The sequence below is a fragment of the Mauremys mutica genome, chromosome 2 (genome assembly GCF_020497125.1).
Source record: "Mauremys mutica isolate MM-2020 ecotype Southern chromosome 2, ASM2049712v1, whole genome shotgun sequence".
Taxonomy (NCBI): Eukaryota; Metazoa; Chordata; order Testudines; family Geoemydidae; genus Mauremys; species Mauremys mutica.
In genome coordinates, this window is record NC_059073.1 from 295,657,500 (window position 1) to 295,676,676 (window position 19,177).

Consider the following 19,177-nt stretch of genomic DNA (forward strand, 5'->3'; position numbering starts at 1 on the left):
GGAGCAGAAGAAACTAATGCTGACTACTGTGGACACAATGCGACGTGAACAAGCACCACACGATCTCTCTCTGGTTAGAAGAGCTTTCTGCCTTTGTTGAATAGTTGAGAGTCAAGCTGTACACAACGGCATGTGGAAAAACACCAAGGGCTGGACTGAGAGGCGAAATAACAGTTGCAAAAATCAAGTATCAGAGGGGGAGCCGTGTTAGTCTGGTTCTGTAGAAGCAGCCAAGAATCCTGTGGCACCTTATAGACTAACAGACGTTTTGCAGCATGAGCTTTCGTGGGTGAATACCCACTTCTTCGGATGCAAGCAGTGGGGATTCACCCACGAAAGCTCATGCTGCAAAATGTCTGTTAGTCTATAAGGTGCCAGAGGATTCTTTGCTGCTTCTTCCAGTTGCAAAAATGCAATTCCCAGTGGTGGAGTGACTCCAAACCAAGTTTTGACACTAGGCCAGAAAGCCAGTCGGAGTGGAAGTCAGATGATCCAACAGAATAAACATCTGCTCTAAAAAGGAGAAGAAAAAACGAGAATTAAAAATTCAGGGAATCCCAGCAGCAGCTAAAACAACTTGGAAACTGCTCGGAGACTCTTTGCCATCAGGTACAGGGAGAAGGGATTCGTTGTGTCTGAGGGGAGCTGTGTCAAGTGTTTCACTGAATTAAGTCTCAGGGATTCTCTACGCGGGCAAGTGAACGTGCTGGAACTCGCCGGCTCAGGGGTGTGAAAAATCCCCCCACACACACACACACCCCCCAGCACAGCGAGTCTGAGCACGTTCAGGCTCGGCTCCGGCACGCGGAGCTCAGCCCCTGGTGGCGGGGGGTTCCCGGGCGTGCTGGCACCGCGGCCGCGCTTGGAGCTTCGGGGTGTAGCCGGAGCCTCGGCCGGGAGCTCAGTCCGGGGAGCGGCAGGGACCGGGCAGTGGGGCCCCACGCTGAGGGGCTGCTGCCTGTGGGAGGGGAAATACAAAAGCCCCTTTGCCCCCCACGATTTTTGCAATGGGGGGGGGGGTCTCAGTGCCCCTGGGGCAACTGCTGCCCCCTGTGCCCCCCCCCGGGCCGGGCTTTGCCTGTCACCCCTGCTGCTCCCCCAGCCCTGATTTCCCCTTCAGCCCCCTCCGGCCCCGGCCTCCAGCTCCCGCCCCTCGCTCAGACCCCGCCCCCCCGCTCCGATTCGCCCCCTTGCCCCCCTGGGAACAGCCCCCGCGGGTGTAAGGGCAGGGGCAGGGCAGTGGCGTCGGCAGATCAGCTGCGCATGCTCAGTGCACACGGGCCGCGGACTGCGCACTTCGGGGTCCGGGAGCTGCGCGGGGTCTGGCGGGGCCGGTTCGTATTTCCAGCCATTTGCTTTGGGGGGTTCTGCTGCGGGGGGGCGGGGCTGTGACCTGCCAGCGGCTCCCTGCTCCCCCCGGGCTGCCCCCCATGTCTGACCCCTGCGGGGGGAGCTCCCCGCAACCCCCTCCCGTGCTGCTCTCTCCCCCCCCCCCGGGCTGCCCCCCGCGGGGGGAGCTCCCTGCAACCCCCCCGTGCCGCTCCCTGCCCCCTGGGCTGCCCCCCATGCCTGCCCCCCGCGGGGAGCTCCCCACAACCGCCCCGTGCCGCTCCCCGGTCCCCCCCCATGCCTGCCCCCCGCGGGGGGAGCTCCGACCCCCCCGTGCCGCTCCCTGCCCCCTGGGCTGCCCCCCCCATGCCTGAACCCCGCGGGGGGAGCTCCTCCCCCCCGTGCCGCTCCCTCCCCCCCGGGCTGCCCCCCCAGGACTGCCCCCCGCGGGGAGCTCCCTGCAACCCCCCCGTGCCGCTCCCTCCCCCCCCCCGGGCTGCCCCCCCAGGCCTGCCCCCCGCGGGGGGAGCTCCGACCCCCCCGTGCGGCTCCCTGCCCCCCGGGCTGCCCCCCCCATGCCTGCCCCCCGCGGGGGGAGGTCCGACCCCCCCGTGCCGCTCCCTCCCCCCTGGGCTGCCCCCCATGCCTGACCCCCGCGGGGAGCTCCCTGCACCCCCCCGTGCCGCTACCTGTTCCCGCCCCGGGGGGAGCTCCGACCCCCCCGTGCCGCTCCCTGCCCCCCGGGCTGCCCCCCCCATGTCTGCCCCCCGCGGGGGGAGCTCCGACCCCCCTGTGCCGCTCCCTGCCCCCCGGGCTGCCCCCCCCATGCCTGCCCCCCGCGGGGGGAGCGCCGACCCCCCCGTGCCGCTCCCTGCCAGCTGGGCTGCCCCCCCATGCCTGCCCCCCGCGGGGAGCTCCCCACAACCGCCCCGTGCCGCTCCCTGTCCCCCCCCCGGCTGCCCCCCATGTCTGACCCCTGCGGGGGAGCTCCCCACGACCCCACCTCGTGCCGGGGATTGCAGGAGGGGGGCTGGGGCTGGGGGCCGGGGCGGGGATTGCAGGAGGGAGGGGCGGGGCGGGACCGGACAGGAAACTGCAAGAGGCCTGGGGTGGGGGGGTTGCAGACCCCTGTTCCACTCCCATCTCCTGCCCAGCACCCGAGCCCTGCTGGCCTGGGGCTGGGCCATGCGAGCTGAGCCGTGTCCCGCTGGGGGAGCAGACAGGCCGGTGGCTGCAGCAGAGAAACAGGCACCCCAGGTTACAGGGCGGGGGACGCAGCTACTCGCTGCTCTGGACCTTGGCCTGGCCATGGCACAGTGACACCCTGCAGCTTCCCCGGCTGCTCTGCTCACCGCTCCCTTGTGCTCCCCGGCTGGCTTTGTCTCTTGGCTTAGACTTAGGTTGTCAGCTCCCTGGGGCAGGGGCCATCCCTTTGTTCGGTGTACGTACAGCACCTCACACACTGGGGTCCTGGCACAGCGAGTGTGCACAGGATACATTCCAAACCACTCCTCATACCTTGGTCATTTTTAAGTGATTAGAAATTTGCTGGCACAATGGAAAGAAAATAAGGTAGTGCTGGGAGTGGGTGGATGACAGGAAATTGTTTTTCACACCACCCGAGTTAACCTGTGGAACTCAATGCCACAGGATCTAACTGAGGCCAACCTTAGCATGATTCAGAATAGACTGGCCGAATCTATGGCTAATGAGAACATCGAGAGTCAGTGTGGTGAGGATTCGTGTGGGAAGGGCTATGAACCCGCCTGCTTCAGGGCATAAATTGACCCCTAACAATGGGGGAGAGGAAGGAGCTGACCCTGTGGGGAGATCCCATCTCAGGTTATCCCGTCACTGCCCAGTGCAGGGGTTGCAGCCACTTCCCTGCCACTGCTGGGGATGGGCCCTGGGCTGATTCCCTCTCACAAGCCCTATGGCATCCAGCCGCCGTTGCACCGTTCCCAGGCCTGTTTGAAACGGCCCCTTCCCAGGCGGCCAGGAGGTGTTGGCGTCGCTGTGCTCAGTGGGGCACAGTGGTCTGGGGAACCCCTGTTCTAGTGGGTGTGTCGGCGTGGGGGCTGCGCAGGTCGGGCCTGGGGGGCACAGAGGTTGGGCTCTGCTCTCACTCCCCCCTCCGTTTCAGAACGGGGTCAGGATGCCGACCAGCGTGGTGAAGCTGAACAACATGGAGGTTTCCTCTGAGGGCTCGGACAAGACCGTCATCAACATCAACGTCAGCCAGGAGTCATCGCTGGCCTTCCTGGTCAGGTCCGTGCAACAGGCGAGGGCCAGGCCTGGGGCACCCGCCAGGCCTGGGGCACCCGCCAGCCAGGGCCTTGCCAAGGGCTGCTGCCGCGGGGAGCAGAAAGTGCTGGGGGTAAGTGCCGTCGTGGCAGGACGGGACTGAGATCGTGGTGCCGCAGGGACACAGAGGTGCTTAGGGGGGAGAGCCCGGTGAGCAGGAGTGTGGCTTACAATCCGTTTGTAAGCACCTAGAGGAAAATCGGGTCTAAGGAACAGCCAGCATGGGTTTTCATAGACTCTAGGACTGGAAGGGACCTCGAGAGGTCATCGAGTCCAGTCCCCTGCCCTCATGGCAGGACCAAATACTGTCTAGACCATCCCTGATAGACATTTATCTAACCTACTCTTAAATATCTCCAGAGATGGCGATTCCACGACCTCCCTAGGCAATTTATTCCAGTGTTTAACCACCCTGACAGTTAGGAACTTTTTCCTAATGTCCAACCTAAACCTCCCTTGCTGCAGTTTAAGCCCATTGCTTCTTGCTCTGTCCTTAGAGGCTAAGGTGAACAAGTTTTCTCCCTCCTCCTCATGACACCCTTTTAGATACCTGAAAACTGCTATCATGTCCCCTCTGTCTTCTCTTTTCCAGACTAAACAAACCCAATTCTTTCAGCCTTCCTTCATCGGTCATGTTCTCAAGACCTTTAATCTTTAATGTTGCTCTTCTCTGGACCCTCTCCACTTTCTCCACATCTTTCTTGAAATGCGGTGCCCAGAACTGGACACAATACTCCAGCTGAGGCCTAACCAGCACAGAGTAGAGTGGAAGAATGACTTCTCGTGTCTTGCTCACATGGATTTGTCATGGATATATTATCCCAAATCAGCCGAATTTCCTCCTGCGACAGGGTCCCTGGGTGGGGGAAGCTGTAGATGTGATGGATCTTGATTTTGCAAGACTCTGACACTGTCTCACATGATAGTCTCATAAGCAAACTAGGGAGACTTGGTCCTGCCTCTGTGAGAACTGTTTCTAGCTGTGAGGAGGGAGAGGAGATGGGTGTGGGGTGAGGCAGGCTGCAGTGTCCATCTGTTGACTCCTGTGGGTGGATCTTGCAGGCCTGCCAGGTGCTGCTCGGGATCGTGTGCGGGGCCATTGGCATGATGCTCTGCTTCGCGCCGGACACGGCGGAGTTCTGGTCGGGATCCCCGTTCTGGACAGGCGCTCTGGTGAGTCACACACAGCCCTGCCCTGCCGCTCGGAGCAGCAGCACTGGCTCCCCTGCTCCAGACCCCACTCAGGGGCCTGTTCCTGGGAAACAAAGAGCCTGGGAAACAAAGAGGGGTGGGACTTCTGCAGCTACTCCTCAGCCCAAAGCCGGCCCTGTCTCCCCGGGCGTGAGCTCTTGAGCTGGGATTCGGGGGGTCTCTCTGTAATGCCCAAAGCAGCTTCGCAGCTGCAGTTCTTGGGCTCCAGTGGCTGCTGGGGCTCGTTAGAGGGACATGGCTCGTCAGCGAGTGACCGGTTTTCCGGTCCCCTCTGGCGTGGGCCAGCCCACGCTCTGTCCTGATCCCCACCACGCTGTGCTCCCGTGGGCCCCAGGGACTGTCGGCTGGCCCAGAGGAAACCCCAGGGCACAGCAACCCCTGCACCTTTGCTGGGGACCTTGGGGTGGGTGCTGGGGGTGAGGTCTCTCTCCTGGCAGCGCCCCAGCCTGCACCGCACTCACCCCGGTTTCCCTTCCGCAGCTCATCATCTCGGGAGTCTCTTGCATTGTGAGCGAGAAGCGTGGCACCGGCTGCTGGGTGAGTTGGGGGCCGGGCCCAGGCTGCGGGGTGAGTGAGGGGCCAGGGGGCCGGGCACGGGCTGCTGCCTCCAGGGGGCTCTGCTTTGTACTGAAGGGAAGTGCCCTGGGTGTGGGCCCCAGCGACTGGCTACGCCCAGCCTGACCCCATTTCCCGTGAGGGCAGCTGCATTGCCTGGACCCCGACGCCCAGGTGAGGGGGAGCAGGCCTGACTGGTGTTGGCACTTCCGGAAGGATGGTGACGAATGGGAAAGGGTCAGGAAGGAGCCACAGGGATGAGCCGAGGGCTGGGAAACCTGCCTCCCGGGAGGGGCTGCCGGAGCTCGCTGGGTTAGTGTCTCCAGGGGAGGGGCCGGCGGTGCCGTGAGCGCGGGCTGGGCGGGGGAGGGGCCGGCGGTGCCGTGCGCGCGGGCTGGGCCGGGGCGGGGCCGGCGGTGCCGTGAGCGCGGGCTGGGCGGGGGAGGGGCCGGCGGTGCCGTGAGCGCGGGCTGGGCGGGGGAGGGGCCGGCGGTGCCGTGAGCGCGGGCTGGGCGGGGGAGGGGCCGGCGGTGCCGTGAGCGCGGGCTGGGCGGGGGAGGGGCCGGCGGTGCCGTGAGCGCGGGCTGCAGGCGCCCGGAGCCCAGTCCGGGCAGGGGAGGGGGCTCTGGGGCAGACGGCCCTTGGCTCCGGCAGGCAGGGCCCGGATGAGAGCCCCTGGCTGGAGCAGAACCAGACCTGTCCCGGCTGGGAATAAGGAGCCGATTTTTTCCCCTGGGGCCGGTCGCCCCCATTGGAGCGGCTGATGGGGAGGCAGGCGCGTGTGTGTCTCTGTCACGCAGAGTCAGTGACTCCGGCCGGGCGTGTCTCCAACAGCCGCGCTGCAGCTCAGCTGGCCGGGCCGGATGCGGGAGTCCTGGGGGCAGGATCCTGCGGGAGTCCAAGCCGGGTGGGCAGAGCAGGAGCGTAGCTAGTGGGGTGCAGGGGAAGCGGCTGCTGCCCCTCAGCACGTTTTCAAAAAACGTGGAGCCTTAGGCGGGGTTACCATGGCGCCAGGGGCAGGGCCCAGGCTCCGCTCTCCCCCAGCCTGCTGCATACCCCGCCCCCGCCGACCAGCTCTGTCTGCCAGCAGGGGGGAGACAGCTGATCCCGCGGCAGGGAGGGGAGGGGAAGAACTGAGCTCCAGCAAGCCGGGCTCCTGGGGAGGAGGAGAGGCTGGGGCCTTGGGGAAGAAGGGGGTCGGTCTGACTCTCTCCCCAACAGAAGCTGGTCCAATAAAATATTTACCTCACCCACCTTGATATATATTTACCCCCCCACACCCACATTACCTCGCCCAGCTTTCCAGGAGTGAGTTTTCATGGTGACATGGGAAGTGCTCTGACTGGTCCTGACTTCTCTGTATCAGCCCCTCTTGCATTGCAGCCCGGTGGCTGGGGGCTGGGGGCCTGCAGCGCTGAGGCTCTGAGATCAGGGACACTCAGACCCAGCTGGGAGGGGAAGGGCACCTCCTCCTCGGCTTTTCTCTCTTGCTGCCTCCTTTTCCCGAGAGGCCTCATGATGCACAGAGCCAGCGTGCCCCCCCATGTGCCCTGCTCCCTCAGTAGCACCCCGTCTGCCAGTGGGAGGAGCTGGGCAGCCCCCCACCCTGCGGTGTCACCTCCATCCCTGCAGCCTGGGGCTGGCCCATGGCCCTGCGTGGGGAGGGGAGGCCCGTGCCTCACCCGGTGTGTCCCCTCCCCCTCAGGTCTGGCTAGCCTCGTTGCTCACCCTGGCCAGCGCTGTCTCGGCCACCGTGGCTGTGATCATAGGGGTGCAGAACATGGTGTGGGATTTCCCCCGTGTCGAAGGCTCCTACGAGTGTGACTCGGTCCCATCCCCGCCCTCGGACTCCGATGACTCCTGGAGGCAGCGCAACTGCAGGCGAGAGTTCAGGAGCTTTGAGGTGAGCAGCCTCCCCCGGCGCGGTCACCACAGCGCCCCCGGCCCCCCACGCTGCAGCAACGGGACCCCTCTCTGCAGGCGCCAGCAGGGGCTGGGCTGTCCCTTGCCCCGGCCAGCTGAAGGCAGAGGTGCACACCCGGTGGGAGACATCCCCCCCCCCCCCCAGCAGCTCTGCATGGGACCCACGGGGCCTGGAGCCTCTGCAGGGCCGTGACCTTCCAGCTGGCCAACGGTCACTCCTAGGGAGACCCTGTGCAGAGGAGGGTCACCCCCTGCCCCCCAGTGTCCCCAGGCTGAGGGGGCTCCCCGCCCCTCAGTGTCCCTGTGCAGAGAAGGGTCACCCCCCCCCCCCCCGTGGAGAGGCTCCGTCTGGCAGGATGTCCGGGTCACTGAGGCAGAGTTTAGCCAGTGGGACGTGCGTCTCCTCCTGCAGGAGTGGGAGGCCGCTGTGCTATGGTGATCCAAGCCCCAGGACTCCTGGGTTCTATCCTGACTCTGCCACGGGACCTTGGGGCTGGGCCCCTCCCCCGATCGCGGTGGTGCTGGGCGAGGCTTGGCTGGAAGGATCTGACGCCCGGGCTCCGTACTGCCCCTGGGGGCAGCCCCCGGGATGGCCTCTGCGGGGCTTGCCCCCCAGCAAGAGCATGGGAACTAGAATGAGGCCCATGGGGCTGAAATGAGGGACCAGCCCCCGAGCCCAGCCAGGGCCCCCGCCTGCTAGTGCCGGCCCGGTAGCAGGCCCCAGGCAGAGCCCCCGCTGTGCACACTGCTCTGGCTGTTCCAGCCGCTGTCTGAGCATGGAGCCCTCGGAGCTGGCTGGCTCCCGGCCCGGCAGGGTGGGACCCCGTGACTGTGGTGCTGCCTGTCCCCTCTGCTGTTCCCAGAACCTGTTCCTGGGCGTGCGGCTGCTGCTGCTACTGACCACGGCCACCGGCCTCTGCATCGCCTCCTACTCCTTCCTGTACGGCTGCTGGGCCCTGTGCTGCCGGAAGCAGGTAACGGGGGAGCAGGAGCGTCTCTAGGGGGCCCCAGCTGATCTCCCAGCAGTGGGGGGCCCTGGCCCAGGGGCTTCCCTCTGCCTCCCCAGGGCTGGCATGAGGATTGGTGGGTCAGTGATCTGGGGAGACACACCCTAGTGCTGTATGGGGGTGGCAGGGGCGGAGACGTCCCAGCAGGGCTCCTGGGTAGCTGAGATGACCCCTCCCTGGGCTGCTGTGGAGATCCAGGAGACCCCCCCCCACCCCCCGGGAGTCCCCCCCAGCATGGAGCACAAGTCGGGGAGCAGTGGGCCCGTTGCCCTGTCAGTGCCAGCTACTGAAAGCTGCGGTGTAACCTGACGTGCGGGGCTCAGTGCAAAATGGGTGGAGCGGACGGCGCTGTCTGATTGGCTGGCAGCGCCTCCCCCCACCCCATTTCTAAAAGAGAACCACCATGAATGTATCCAGTTAAGTCCATGAATGGCTATTGGCCAGGCTGGGTAAGGAATGGTGTCCCTAGCCCCTGTTCATCAGAGGGTGGAGATGGATGGCAGGAGAGAGATCACTTGATCATTGCCTGTTAGGTTCACTCCCTCTGGGGCACCTGGCATTGGCCACTGTCGGATGCTGGGCTGGATGGGCCTTTAGTCTGACCCGGTACGGCCGTTCTTCTGTCTGTGTGGGGCAGCCCCATCCCGTTAGCATCACAGGCTACTTGTGATAACAGAAGGGGGCAGGCAGTCCTGGGGAGCCCTTTCTGCCCCGGCCCCGCCTGTCTGCCCAGCCCAGCGCCTGGGGCGCGGTCTGAGCCCCCGAGCTGGGAGACCCTCAGTGTCCCGGGGGGCTTGGGAGCGGCAGAGCGCGAAGGGGTCAGGACCCGTCTGCTCACTGGCTTCTCCTCAGCAGAGGAGCTCAGGCCACGACCGGACTCTCCTCTGTGCCCAGGGGGGCCTGTGCCAGCCCGGGGGGGTGGGGGGGCCAGAAGCTTGCCCAGGTTGTGCGCGCGCTGTGGCAGTGCAGAGCTATGGGCACCGTCGCCCTCAGCTGGCTGCGCTGTTGGGTGCTGGAGCCCTAATCCTCTGCCCTGCTTTCAGGAGGGGGCCGAGGCGACCGGGAGCAAGGAGCCGCTACTGGCCTCTGAGTGCATCCTCCCGCCGGACCCGGAGAAAGCCCAGGAGATCTGAGCTCCCAGCCAGGCTCCAGCTTCGCCCTGCCTGGCACTGCTTCTCTTTTTGCAATCTTAAAACCCCGCTCTGCACAGCCTGCATCCCCCCCCGCCTCCCTGCCCTGGCTCCGGAGCTGGGGCTCCCCTCCATTCCCCCTCCTGCACTAGCTGTAGCCAGGTTTCAGAGTAGCAGCCGTAAAATAAATTTGTTAGTCTTTAAGGTGCCACAAGTACTCCTGTTTTTTTTGTAGCCAGGGACTAGATGTGGCAGAGCAGGGAGCCGGTGGGGGGGATGTGACCTGGGAACGTCGCAGGGGGTCACATTGGGGATGGGAGGAAGCTCCCTGAGCTGTAACCTGAGCCGCAGGGGGGTGGGGAGAAGTGACACCTTCTGCCCGGGAGACTGAACAAAGGGGAGGAGGAGCTGGGGGAGGGGGGAGAGAGCTGCTGGAGGTGGTTTTGTTTTCAGTCTTGGGCTGGGGGGTGCAACGCAGGGAACCCCAGGCTGGGGTCTAAGCTCCCTCCCCTCCCCAGAGGGACCTGGCTGAGGGGTCCTGGTTGTACCTACCTGCTCTGCTTGGGACTGTGTCCTGTCGGCTAATAAACCTCCTGCTTTCCTGGCTGGCTGAGAGTCCTGGTCAATCGCAGGAAGTGGGGGGTGCAGGGCCCCGACTCCATGACACTAGGGCGAGAGTCTTCCCAGGCCCTGCTCTGAACCGGGCAGCCAGCTGCTTGGAAATAAACAGTCTGTCGTGAGTGTCTGTTTTCGCTGGTCCCGCTGGATCTCTGGCACTTGCAGGGAGGAGCTGTGCGTGAACGGGAGCCCGGGACCCCGCACCCAGGCTGCATCGTACCTCCTGCCTTTGCAGCAGGGGAGGAAACGAATGGCAAAAGGGCCATGCAGAGTGACTGATGGCACTGTAAAGAGAGGAATAGAACCCAGGAGTCCTGTCCCCCAGCCCCCCCACCACGCCCCTGCTCTAACCACTAGACCCTACTCCCCTCCCAGAACCAGGGAGAGAATGTGGGAGTCCTGGCTTCCCATCCCCACCAGCTCTAACCAGTGAATCCCACTCCTGTCCCAGACCTCAGGAAAAATACACCCCGGTACGTGCTGCTGCCCAAAGCCTGATCCCACCAGAGGGCCATCGCCAGCCGGGTTACATCAAGGTGGGTTGAAGGGCAGAGGGGGGAAGGGCTCAGCCCCCCTGCGGGGGGCACAAGCCGAGCCAGGGCTGAGGGGGTTGGAAGGAGCCCCCAGTGGGCCGCTCCTGTCAGTGCTTGCCCAGGGCCGGGTTCCAGGCATGCGAAGGATACAGGGAAAGCAAGATGGCTCTTGAGATCACCTCATGTGGCGAGTGGCCGAGAAGTGCCTTTGCTGGGGCTGCAGTGAGTGTTCCCAAGGGGTCGGGTCCCTGTCCCTGCAAACCGCAGCAATGGTTTCAGCTGGACCCCCTGGGCCAGGCCAGCTTGGGAGCGCGGCGCGAGGGGGCGTCTGAGCCACGCGGCCGCGGGCCAGCACCGAGCAGCGCAGCTGGCAGAGTGCGTGGGATGTAACCGGGGTCAGGGCCCCGCGGAAGGGCAGGGGCCGTGCTCTCTGCTACGCCCCTGGGCTCTGGCCCTCGTGCCTGTGCTTTCTGGCAGGGTACAGCTCGCCAGCCCTGCGGTGCCGCCCAGGGACTGCACCATGCCATCCGTTCCCAGAACCCATTCCAGGGGCGCTGGGCTTCCCGCAGGGGCCAGGCCAGCACCTGTCGCACTAACGAGCGCTCTCCTCGTGCCAGCAGCCGTGCGAGCCGGGCAGGGCTTATGGAGCAATCAGCAGCAAGGAGGTGCCCCCAGCGCCCATGGGCAGACACCACATGGTGTTACCCTGTTACTCCCCCTCCAGTGATGGTCCTGAAACAATCCCCCCCCCACTACCACTGCTCAAACCACGTGGGGAGCTGCCAGCTTGCCCCTGGCCCGGGGCTGGCGATGCCATCAGCTCCTGCAGCAGGACTGTGGTGCCCAAACGCAGGGGCTGGCAGGTGGGGAACGGCGGCACCGGCTCTCTGTCCCCGGGCTGCAGCTGGGTAACGTGGTGCTGTGACCAGTGCCCGGGCGCTGGTGCCCCACAGAGGCCAGGCTGGGGCCTGTGCGGGTGGATGGCTGCTCGTGGAGCTGGCTACCACGGTGCCCTGGCGGCCATGAAACGTTTGGTACCCGGGGACTGGTGCTTCCTTGTCTTGCTCCTTGTTCAGCCGCTTACACGAGTGCCGAGAGGGGTCCGGTGCTAAGTCGGATCCGGTGCCCGCTGTGCCCAGGGTGAGGGAGGTCATGGAGCAAAGGGCAGGGGAGAGCCAGGCCCTGTGTGTTCAGGACAGGCTGGCGGGCCAGAAGAGGTGGCCAGTTTCCTCCCGCCAGAAGGTGCCAGCAGGGTCTGTGGGCTCTGTACCAGGCCTTGTGGCTTGTATATTAACTAGCGATGGGGGGAGCATGGGAGCAGCGACGTTTGCCAGTGACACACAGGTGTGGAGGTTAGTCAGGTGCTGAAGGGGCTGTGAGGGGCTCAGAGCCCCCAGCCCCAGCTGGGCCAATGGGCTCACAATGGCACAGGGATCCCGTGCTCATTAAATGCAGAGTGAGACCCGCTAGATGGAGAAAGAGCAACTCCCCGTCCACCTGCTGGGGTCCCGGTGAACCGGCTCACCCTGGCCAGGGCCTGGGAGTGCCTGCAGGCAGCTCGACGGAGATCTCTGCTCCACGCACCGCCAGGGTTCAGAAACGCTCGTGTGATGTCAGGATTCAACAGGCCCAGGATGGACAGAGCATATTCGACTCCCTTCATATCGACCAGCAGTGCTGCCAACCCCTGGATCCAGTGTCAGCCGGGGGCTCCCCTTGCAGCCCGGATAGGGCAGAACCAGAGGGTTTCAGCCAAGGGCAGTGAGAGGGATCAAAGGACAAACTCTCCTGCAAAGAGATTGAACCGACTCGGAGGGTTACCGCAGTGAGCAGACACAGGAGAGGGGACGTGACAAAAGTCTATAAAATAATGACTGGTCTAGGCAAGGGAGGTGGGGGGCTGCTGTCCCCTTGTCTCCTCACACAAGGATGATGGGACTTTGCATGAAATTAAAAGTTGAGACACTGAAAACTGGTGGAAATACTTTTTTACTGGAGACATACCTAGCCTGTGGAACTCACTGATGCTTTTCTCCTAGAACTGGAAGGGACCCTGAAAAGTCATTGAGTCCAGCCCCCTTCCTTCACTTGCAGGACCAGTTTTTGCCCCAGATCTGTAAGTGGCCCCCTCAAGGATTGAACTCACACCCCAGAGTTTAGCAGGCCAATGCTCAAACCACTGAGCTGTCTCTCCCTCCACAATCTTTAAAGAGACACACAGACAATAATGCTATTTTACTCAGGTATCTTCCTAAATGTTAATATTCCTTTTTTTTTATCTTTGAATCAAAGCTATAGCGATAGACAAGACTTGTTTGCTTACATCACAAGCCCAGAGCAAACATCTACCCCTCTGCCGCTACCAATGCAGACTTACATTTTAAAGCTCTATTAATTTGCAGATCTTCCTAGCCAGTCTCTAAAGTTCACCCATGAGTCAGGTCAGTCTGTGAGTTAATTAACTCTTTCTGGCCCTGTCACCTTCCAATGAAATATTCTTCTTCTTGGCAGTCCATCGATCCGATGGTGACAAATCTGTGCAGATCATCTATTGTTGGTCTCATGGTGTGCCCTCTGATGACTCTACAAGCCAATTCTAGAGCTGCACATTTGGCTGCAGATGGTGCCTGGGAAGTTTGCGGTCAGTGGATTGTGCGCTGCTGCTGCTCTGTGATGTCGTTTGCGTGCCTCTTATAGACACCGGCGGCAGCGGCCTGCCTCAAAGGCGATGCAGGTATTTCTGACTGTTACACGCCACTGTGTTCTGTCGCTGGCGGCATCCTCAAGGTCCCTGGGTTTGATACTGCTGTACTGCAGATTGGCTTTGATGGTGTCCTTGTAACGTTTCCATGGACGACCTATATGCCGGATGCCCTGGGAGAGCTCACCATAGAGAAGCTGGTGGGGGATTCTGTTGGCATCCCTGCGGCTGACATGACCGGTCCAACATAGCTGCGACTTCATGATCATGATTGGGGGGGAGGGATAGCTCAGTGGTTTGAGCATTGGCCTGCTAAACCCAGGGTTGTGAGTTCAATCCTTGAGGAGGCCACTTAGGGATCTGGGGCAAAAATTGGTCCTGCTAGTGAAGGCAGGGGGCTGGACTAGATGACTTTTCAAGGTCCCTTCCAGTTCTACAAGATCGGTATATCTCCAATTAAATCTAAAATCATCATTTCAATGCTTGTCATCTGGGTTCTCTCGAGGACCTCGAGATTGGGCACTTTGTCTGGCCAGCAGATCTTCATGATGTTGCGGAGGCAGCGCATGTGGAATGCTTCAAGCTGCTTGATGTGACGCCTATATAGTGTCCATGTTTCGCACCCGTACAAAAGAGATGAGAGAACGGCAGCTCTGTACACAAGCAGTTTTGTTGACATCCGGATGTTGTGGTGGTTTAAAACTTTGACACGCAGACAGGCAAGTGCCTGGCTTGCTTTGGATATTCGTGTGTTGATCTCATTATCCAGTGATCCATCACTGGATATGACACTACCCAGGTATTTAAAGTTCTCCACTACTTTAAGCTGAGTGCCATCAATGGAGATACTCGGGGCAGAAGCATTTGATCCAGGTGCAGGTTGATGAAGAATTTCTGTCTTTCTGAGGCTGATAGTTAGTCCGAAGAGTTAAGAGGCCTCAGCAAACTTGTTGACAATGTGCTGAAGATCATTTTCAGTGTGAGCCATGAGGGCACAATTGTCGGCAAAGAGTGCCTCAAGAAGGAGTTTCTGCACTGTCTTAGTCTTTGCATTCAGGTGACGGAGGTCAAAAAGTGAACCATCATGCCAGTATTTCAAGTATATACCTCGGTCCAGATCTTTCATTGCATGGTTAAGGATGCATGCAAAGAACAAGTTAAATAGGACAGGAGCGAGAACACATCCTTGTTTCACACCGTTGGTGATGTTGAAGGGGCTGATGTGGCTCCAGCAGACAATACTTCGCCTGTCATGCTGCCATGAAAAAGGCATATAATCTGGACAAATTTTCCTGGGCAGCCAAGTTGTGTTAGAATGGTCCAAAGGGCTTCCCTGTTGACGGAATCAAACGCCTTTGTCAGATCTATGAAGACAGCATACAGGTGCATATTCTGTTCAATGCACTTCTCTTGTATTTGTCTGACAGCAAACACCATGTCGACTGTGCTCCGGCCAGGTCGGAAACCACATTGACTTTCAGGTAGATTTGCCTCGGAAATACCGGCTATTAGGCGGTTCAAGACGATGCGGGCGATGATCTTCCCACCAATGGAGAGGAGGGATATGCCTCTATAGTTTCCACATTCTGCTTTGCTGCCTTTGCTCTTGAAAAGAGAGACAATAGTAGCGTCGCGGAGGTCATGTGGTATGTTTTCATCCTCCCAGATGCTGATGATCACGCTGTGGAACGCTGCTAGTGCTGCTGGACCTGCTGCTTTGTATATCTCTGCTGGTACCCCATCTTTTCCAGGAGCTTTTCCTGAACCCATCTGGCTAACAGCTTTCTTAATCTCATCTATACTGGGTGGAAAATCAAGATCTGTCAGAGCAGGTTGTTGTGGAATTTCATTGAGGACATTATTATTCACAGTTGATGGTCTATTGAGAAGGTTGCTAAAGTGTTCTCGCCATCTTTCGTTGATGCCTTCTTTATCTTTAATCAGCGTTGTGTTGTCTGATGAGAGCAATGGGGTGGTCCTTGGTTTAGAAGGTCCATAGACAGTCTTAATAGCACTGAAGAACATCTTTGAGTTGTGAGTCTCAGCATAGTGCTCAATTTCTTTGGCTTTGCTCTCCCATCAGTTGTCTTGTATCTGATGGAGGTCTTTCTGTGTTTTGCTCTGAAGGTACTTGAAATGGTCCCGTTTAGAGACTGAGGAGGGGTCATTCTGCCATTCGATAAAGGCTTTTCTCGTTACTTCCAGTGCTGAGCATATTTCTTCTTGGTTCTCATCAAACCAATCCTGATGTGTTCTTTTCTTTGGCCCAAGAGATGTTATTGCTGTGTCAGTCACTATCTGCTTGAACTGGTCCCACTTTTCGGTTGCAGTACCAGTCAATTGTCCGTGGGATGTCAGTTTGCCATCAAGACTCCTCTGGAAATTGTTGAAACGCTGAGCATCCTTCAGTTTGGCTATGTTGAAAGCAGGTCGCACATGCTTAGGGTGTTTGTGCCGAGAGGGAGCGATGTGAAGTTGAAGAGACGTCCTGACTAATCTGTGATCTGTCCAGCACTCTGCGCCTCGCATCACTCTGGTGATCAGTACGTCTCGGATGTCTCGCCTTCTGACAATGGCATAATCTATCAGATGCCACTGTTTGGACCTAGGGTGCATCCACGTCGTTTTGTATTTGTCCGCTTGTCAGAACAGAGTGTTGGTAATAGTCAGGTCATTTTCAGAACAAAGGCTCAAAAGGAGTAGTCCATTGCTGTTCATTTTGCCTACACCATGTGGCCCGATTACTCCTTTCCAGTTCTCACTGTCAGCCCCAACTCGGGCATTGAAATCTCCAAGTAGGAGTAGTTTGTCTGTTACAGGTGTGGCCGTGATCAGTCTGTCGAGATCTTCATAGAATTGTTCCTTTGAGTTGTCAGAGCATGTTAGAGTGGGTGCAGACGCACTGATGATGGTGGCATGACGTTTGGCATTTAGTGGGACGCGTAGTTTCAGCAATCTTTCACTGATACCCACTGGAAGGTCTGGGAGTTGATGCATCAATGAGGTTTTATTGCCAGACCAACTCCATGTATTCTGTCCTCTGTCTCAGTCTTACCCTTCCAGAAGAAGGTGTAACCACTTCCTGGTTCACTCAAGAAACCTTCCCCAGGCAATCTTGTTTCACTTAATGCCGCTATATCGATGTTGTAGCTGGCTAGTTCTCGAGCAATGAGAACTGTCCTTCTCTCAGGTCTTGCAACAGCTTCTCGATCCAGGAGGGTATGAACATTCCATACACCAACGGTGAGTTTCCTCAAATTTTTCTTTTGGTTTCGGCCGCAGGTTGGGTTCAACTGCCTGCCATGGCTTGCTGGCCAGCTGTTGTAGGGCAGGCAATTTTTAGGCCACCTTTTCTAGGCCCCTCCCTTACTAGGGTGAGCAGTGCTGTCCTCAAGAGGGCTGCTCAGACGCCTGGGATGCTGCCGGGCAACTCTGCTGCCCCAAGTGCAGAGCTGGACGACCACCTATCCACAGGCCGCCTGCGTGCAGGATTGGGACTATGACTCCCAGTGGTAACCTCCACCTGTCGCTTTGCCCCTCCTCCATCGCCGCAGGACTTGGGTGGTATGATGATGTTTGATGATTTGCACAGGATCTGTGCGTGAAAGCTTTTTAAGTGGTAGAGCTGTTGCACGGGAGCAATCCCACTCTCTCGACCTTAGAAGCCAGACACCAATGGTACGAAAAAATCGTCACGACTGGTAACGTCTTTGGTTGCAGTGGATGGCCTTGACGTCTTTCGTGCCTCGTCAAGCCCTTCGCTTTCCACAAAGTGTTGCAGAACCGCCTTCTTGGCTGTTGGATCTTAGTGATCTCTTTCGCCCAGTCCGCCGGAGCTGACGTCGCATGCAGGGTAGGCATGTCCCTAATTCACTGAGGGTTTGAGTCCCATCAGTTGCACTCACCTGGTTTGGCCGGCCTGTCGAAGCCGTTACCCGGGGTGTGGCCACTACGCATGCTGCAGCTACTTGGAGCCACAAGTGAGAGCTGAGTGACAGGTGGGGACCAAAGTGGACAGACCACCCCCAAAGGGGTACGACAAGTCCCCCCATCAGAGGTACTACCCCTCCCTGGGCACTCAATACACCCCAATTATTATATTACACTCATAATGTCACACCCCGTTGCCGACGGGCAGGATTGAACCTGGGACCTTTGGTGCTAAATGTAGGAGCCAATGAGTTGAAAACCACATGGCCCTGAACTGAGGCTGTAGTATACTCATTCATTGCTAAGTGGTCTTGGTGCCACACGGCACATGCCTCAGGGACTGTTGCTGTCTGACTGGCCGCTGGGAGCCAGCAGGTGCATTTTGGACAGGTGTCTGCTGTGGTGTTTCAGAGGTTTGATCACTGCAGGGGTTGGATTGCAGAAGGAAACAGAGAAATGGGTGTTTCTCACGGAGGTGGTTGATGGATGGGGGAAGCTCTGACATAGGGGCTTTTGCTCCCGGCACAGTCCTGTGATTTAACATGGGCAGTGTGCTAGGCACCAGGTCACCGGACTAGATTGGGGTCCTACATGACCCTCTTTTCCCAGCAGGACCCCCCCCCCCGTCTAGCAGCAGGGAAGGCCCGTGTGCTCGGACCCCTGGTTAGGAACCCCTGAACTGGAGCCTTTTTAGCTTTGGCGTCTTAACAAGGAAAGTTTCTACCTAACTTGCTACAGTAACAAACCCAACGATCCGGTATCACTAAAAAGGGACGGCAGTGGGGGTGGGACTGCAGAACTCAGCAAGGTTACGACATCCACCACGGTGACCCCAAATTAGCAGGTGATGTGATACTCCTCGGGGCGGGGGAGGAGGGCAGTGAAATCACTCCGAGGGGACTGTGGCTGTTCATTTCACAAGTGATTGACGTGATAGGAAACCCGAAGGGAGACACACACCCAGTGGAAATCAGTGGCAGCCTGTTTAACCCGGCCATAGGCAGTGTTGTTAAGCAGTGGAACTCGCTGTCACAAGATGGGAAGTAGCATTTGGTGCCTATTTGGCACAGGAGTCAGTGACTGTGCTGGGCTCAAGGCCCAGTGGGAACGAAGTCCAGGGGGTAGAAACCTCTGGGGCTTGGAAGCCAGATCTTGGCTGGATCCTGGCTGTGGAGCCGGTTTCACACTGGCAGCCCTGGGGAGCCCGAGCTCACTGCGGGGGGTCGAACCAAGGCCTGGCACACGGGGGCTGCCGGCTTTGTTTGGTACAAGTGTGTTTCCGATGAAAACCCAGCAGGAATTCCCACCGCACTGGACACGTTTCCAGCCCCATGTCATGCGGGGTGAAAGTTTCTGATTTTTTGTTTTAAATGAAAAACTGGAACCCGAGCGTGTCCTCCGGCCCCATGTGCCGTCTCTCCCGTGCCATTCGCAGGCACAAATTCATGGGTTTGAACATTGATTTTTTTTTAACCAAAACACATTTTTTTAAAAAACAAAAACACAAGGAAAGAAACCGGTGGGGAGGGGACAGTGACGGGGTGGGGGCAGGTTGTTTATCTGGTGTCGCTAAAAACCCAACATCTATTTCCATGAGAACTCGGGGGGGGGGACGGGGGGTTGTTCGGCTCCTTCCCACGATCCGGCCAGACCGGACCGGACTACAGCTCCCGGCGTGCACCGAGCGCGAGCGGGGCCGCAGCCTCCAGACCGGACCGGACCGGACTACAGCTCCCGGCGTGCACCGAGCGCGAGCGGGCCCGCAGCCCCCGGACCGGACTACAGCTCCCGGCATGCACCGAGCGCGAGCGGGCCCGCAGCCCCCGGACCGGACTACAGCTCCCGGCATGCACCGAGCGCGAGCGGGGCCGCAGCCCCCGGACCGGGCCGGACCGGACTACAGCTCCCGGCGTGCACCGAGCGCGAGCGGGGCTG

The 19,177-nt window shown here is 59.8% G+C and overlaps 1 protein-coding gene across 2 annotated transcripts; it reads left to right on the plus strand.

The window, feature by feature from the left end:
- Positions 1–456: 456 nt before the first annotated feature.
- Positions 457–9,669, plus strand: LOC123363363 (transmembrane protein 176B-like). 2 transcript variants are annotated; one of them, XM_045004242.1, is made up of 7 exons: positions 457–609; positions 3,473–3,706; positions 4,696–4,806; positions 5,326–5,382; positions 7,106–7,303; positions 8,187–8,297; positions 9,374–9,669. In XM_045004242.1, the coding sequence occupies exons 2-7, from the start codon at positions 3,485–3,487 to the stop codon at positions 9,461–9,463; spliced, it is 789 nt and encodes a 262-aa protein (XP_044860177.1). In that variant the 5' UTR covers positions 457–609; positions 3,473–3,484; the 3' UTR covers positions 9,464–9,669. The 2 variants fall into 2 exon arrangements, with proteins under 2 accessions (XP_044860177.1, XP_044860178.1); XM_045004243.1 differs by lacking the exon at positions 457–609 and adding an exon at positions 1,212–1,334.
- The last annotated feature ends 9,508 nt before the right edge of the window (positions 9,670–19,177 follow it).